The 4,568-nt window shown below is 42.6% G+C and overlaps 1 protein-coding gene across 2 annotated transcripts; it reads right to left on the bottom strand.

Annotated features, from left to right (window-relative positions):
- Positions 1 to 407: 407 nt before the first annotated feature.
- kpna2 (karyopherin alpha 2 (RAG cohort 1, importin alpha 1)) lies at positions 408 to 3,737 on the bottom strand. 2 transcript variants are annotated; one of them, XM_038694412.1, is made up of 11 exons: positions 3,713 to 3,737; positions 3,371 to 3,490; positions 3,125 to 3,268; positions 2,954 to 3,042; positions 2,575 to 2,843; positions 2,376 to 2,470; positions 1,936 to 2,199; positions 1,565 to 1,798; positions 1,189 to 1,371; positions 959 to 1,108; positions 408 to 849 (listed from the first exon to the last, which is right to left on the bottom strand). In XM_038694412.1, the coding sequence occupies exons 2-11, from the start codon at positions 3,425 to 3,427 to the stop codon at positions 760 to 762; spliced, it is 1,575 nt and encodes a 524-aa protein (XP_038550340.1). In that variant the 5' UTR covers positions 3,428 to 3,490; positions 3,713 to 3,737; the 3' UTR covers positions 408 to 759. The 2 variants fall into 2 exon arrangements, with proteins under 2 accessions (XP_038550340.1, XP_038550341.1); XM_038694413.1 differs by having other exon boundaries at positions 408 to 846.
- Positions 3,738 to 4,568: the final 831 nt, after the last annotated feature.

Genomic DNA, 4,568 nt, shown 5'->3' with positions numbered 1-4,568 from the left:
ATTAAATCACATCACAACTCTAAGACCCTCTAACCCTTCCCCACAACTACTTCATTTGTGTGCTCTTAAATTTGGTTATTAATATTCAGATTAGTGCAATAGGAATTTTCATGCCAGACAATTTGTGATGATAGAAAAAGCACAGGTGTTACCAACATTAATGGCCCCGTTTTATACCCAGTAAGGTTGACAAATTACACCCATGAGTTTGAACGTCATACAAACTGGAGTTTACAATTGAGACGTTATCTACTGTCTTGACAATGGAAAAAAACCCGTAGAATTAGGCTGAAGTTGAGCCAAGTTAAGGAACAGTTTCACACTGTAATGGATACATGCTACATTTAAAAGCAAAAGCTAGCGGTCAATTAGATTAGCATAAAGACAGAACTAGCTTTACTCTGTCCAAAGTTAACAAATGTGCTTACTTACACCTCTAAAGCTCACTGACATTTTGTACAAAAATAACAGTGTGAAAACAGGCTACTTTGCGTGTTTTAAACATGACGGCCTTCAGCCAATAAGATTAATTACTGAAACCCAGCTTCTTGTGCAGGAAGAAAGTTAGATATGCTATAAGCTGATCAAAGTAATAGTGAAAACAACCCCCCCCACACGATCTGACAATTTTATTTACAATCATGTTTTATCAGTTATGTTAAAACAGTATGTACAATACATACAAAGAAAGTCACAATTACATGAACAAAGGACAAACAGTGAAGGTACAGTACAGTTGAGAGTAGAGGTAGAAGTTTTCTAGAAACTGAAAGTGCTCTGGTTGTCACTGATTTGGAACGCATAACCATCATCAGTTGCTTCTGGGGCCACACACTGCACCTCCTCCTCCTTTAAAAAAAAAAAAAATTATAAAAAACCCCACAGTAAGACCACTTATGAGCAAGAATTTTTTGTTTTTTTTTTTAAAATCAGTTCAACACATCTTAAAGATGCTTACCTCTTCAGAGAAGTATTTCTCAATCAAGTTGAGGGCTGCTTTGTAGATCATCTCATTCTCATGAGCCTGCAGAGCCTCGATCTTGTCCAGTCCACCACATTCTTCAACCATTAGGCTTAGCTTATCTGCCTCCCCAATTTTATCCCCAGCCTGACAGAAAAATGCACATCACATTTTAACTTATCAGATCCGATAACAGATCCCCCCCCCCCCCATGACAATGCACTCACCATGAAGATATTGGTAATGGCATCCAAAATGACAAGGACAGTTTTGCTGTCCTTAGAGGAGAGTAGATTCAGAAGAGGCTCAATCACATTGGCTTGAACGAGGTAAACCACCTGCTCAATAGTGCCCCCACTGGTGAAGTTAGTAACAGCCCACACAGCCTCTTTCTGGGTTTTGTAGTCACCCTGCAGAGAAAGGAGAATGATAAACATAAACATGACCTGAAAGGTTAAAGAAATGCAGCCATCTGTTTGACAGTGGTGTACAGGTAAAGCTGAAATTAAACTCAACAGCCAGACACCCCCCCCCCACCCCCCCCCAAAAAAAACACAAACAAAAAGCCCAACAACCACACACCCCTCTAATTAAACTACATACCCGCACAAGCATATCAACCAAGTATGGAACAAGGCCTGCGTTGATGACCTCCTGGATTTGGCCGTCCTTCCCTGCTGTGATGTTGGACAGCGTCCAGGCCGCCTCCTTCTGGATGTTGGCTTTTTTGTGGCGCAGCAGCTGGTGGAACATGTTCAGGGCCCCAGAATCCAGTACAGCCTGAGTCTGCTCATCCGTACCGGTCACAATGTTGCCGATGGCACGCAGCGCAGGGGTCTGAAGGAGAAGGGTCATTGCACAACCTCAGGGGAGTTGCCCCAGCATGATGACACAATGTACCACTCCACATGAATTATGCACAGAGGTTATAAGGAACAATCACCCTACTGATGTACACACAACTGCATACGTACAACGACAGGCAGCTCCTCAAAGCCAAGCAGCTTCACCAGGCGAGGAATCAAGCCAGTGTTGACCACCACTTCAATGCGGTCATTAGGGCCATCTGTCAGGTATGAAACAGCCCAACATGCGTCAGCCAACACCTCCCGGTCATCACAGTGTAGAAGACGAATGAGAGCAGGTAAGATCTGTTGGACTGCAGCCATAGGAGGGGAGGGGTTCTTGTTGCGGCAGAGGTTTGACAGCGTCCATGTAACATTTCTCAGGTAGCCGGTCTGCAAAGACCAAATATAGACAAATATAAGAAGCGAAGGCATTAGTTCAACATGGAGCTGCATTTGGTTGAGTAAGGGCAACCTCTAGTGTGCAATACGGAGAATAAATGATTGCATTTGGCCATTTCAAGAAAATTGTTTACATGAGGATTAAACTTGACTTTTTAAATACTTACATTAAATACTGAAAGGTCAGGGACTGCCAGCAGACTGAGTAGAGGGGCCACAGCGCCATGCTTGATGACCTTGTCTCTAAGAGCTGATCCATCACCTAAAAAAAACCCCGCAACAAATAAAATATTAAACTCATGTCCTTTGCTTCTAACTAAATAGTCATGAATACACACAAAAATAAAATGAAAAAAATTCAGTCACCAGCAATGTTTCCAAGGGCCCAGACTGCTTGCTCACTGATGTGCTGGTGGGGGGATGTGACCAGGCTAATGAAGGCAGGAATGGCCCCACCCGCAACAACAGCTGCTGTCTGGTCAGTTGTGCCAGAGGCAATGTTGGTCAGAGCCCAGGATGCCTCAAACTGGATTGGGGGACAGTCCATCAGCCCCAGGAAGGCGACGAACTTGGGGATCAGACCAGCGCTGATCAACTGGTCAATGGGAGGATGCTTGTCACGAGACAGTAGCTTCCTGCATTCATGACAGCATGTTAGAAGGGAGTCATTGTGGCAGTCAGTCATTTTTGAGTTGTGTGCCAATGTAGAATGACTAATGTACAATGTTAGTTTATGAATTATTACCGTGCAGCCTGTGTAGCCTGGAGCTGAGACTCAACATTACCGCTGTTCACTCCTGTGACAATCTCCTCAACGGTCCACTGTCTGAAGGCCTGCCAATTGTCAGAATGGGTCAGGACTTAGTGTACATTGGAGGTGGAGTAAACATTCTCAATTTAAATGTCTTTGGCTTACCTGACAGTTCTGGGTTCTTTCCTGAAGAGGTGAAGTCGCCTCGTCTTCAGGAAATGAAGACACATTTCTTCTTTTGAAGATCTGATCATCTTTCTTCGCCTTGCGGAGCTCGACGTTCACCTCCACTCTCCTACGTCGAAGTTCCTGCATTTGTTTAAAATAAAACCAAGTCACACATTTATAACTGAAACCCCTGAGCAGCCATATAGACAATATGCTAAACGCAACTTGTTCGCGTAAACTCACATTTGCGTCTTTGCCTTTGTTCTTGAACTTGTTCAGACGTGCAACGTTCTCAGACATTTTCAAGTGTCAGGGAAGCTTAGCAGCAGCAAGAGAGGGAAGTGTTGTGGTAACTTATTACTTCTGCAAAAATAAAAAAAAGTTTTAAAAGAGTTTGCCGGTATCACTAACTTTGAACTGCCTCGTGAATGTCACAAACATGTCAGGCTGAGGAAACCGCCGGTTTCACATTTAAATAGACACACTACCAGCTAGCACAAGTTGGAAATACAGTAAGCACCACACAGAAAAATATACAAAACGCACATTTTCAGTAGTAGTAAGACGCAGTTCGCAGACTCTTACCTGATCCTCGCACAAAGGTTGTGGCACATAGACAGTGCCGCACAGACCTTTAAATTCCTGCAACAAAGCCTCCTGATTGGGCTGTTCGAGCGAAAGCATCCAGCCGCCTCCGTTCATTGGCCTGTTTAAAAAAAAATCAGCGCACACAGGAAATGTCGTCACTTCGTGGTAACATCGCGAGATCTACGCTCGTGTTTAATCTGACTCGGGATCAGTGTTCTGCCGTCTTTCTTATATACAGTCCATGTTTTTCAGCACACATTTGGGAGGAATGAACTGTTCCCTGATCGGTGCATTTCTCTTCTAGTGTAATCCTTGACGGAAATAATGAAACGAAAAGACCTCATATCCACGCTTTAAATAAAACACCCATGTACCAAATTCCTAAGTTAATGTAAAGGTCTTTCATGTCCATTTTGTAAACCTGAAATTACAACTGTTTTTCAGCTGCTGCCGCTTCAAAATGTCTTTGCTTTTACTTTGGCAAATATACATCTTTCTGAGTAGGCCACATGGTTATATCCGCTCTTACTACTAACAGCATGGGTGGTGACTAAAATGTATTTATCTGATATGGAAATATTCATGAAACAAGAACAGCGTCAATAATTTCAGACATCCGTCAATTTATATGTAAGGGTTTTATGCACTTCTAGAGTCTGTAACCAAAACCACCACTTAACTTGAAGACACGGTGAAGCAAATTTAATGTTTTGTTAATTCTTTATCTATTATAATTTAATCTGTTTTTATACTGTGCCTACTTTTACATCACAATTCGTGATGTGCTATGTATATGCAAACAATTGTCTTATACTCCCATGTGTTGCTTTCACCACAAATGCATAAGGAAGGA

The sequence above is a fragment of the Micropterus salmoides genome, unplaced genomic scaffold (assembly GCF_014851395.1).
Source record: "Micropterus salmoides isolate LMB-PRFRI ecotype aquatic unplaced genomic scaffold, ASM1485139v1 Ms_hic_scaffold_10, whole genome shotgun sequence".
Classification (NCBI taxonomy): Eukaryota; Metazoa; Chordata; class Actinopteri; order Centrarchiformes; family Centrarchidae; genus Micropterus; species Micropterus salmoides.
This window is presented reverse-complemented; position numbering and strand designations above follow the sequence as displayed.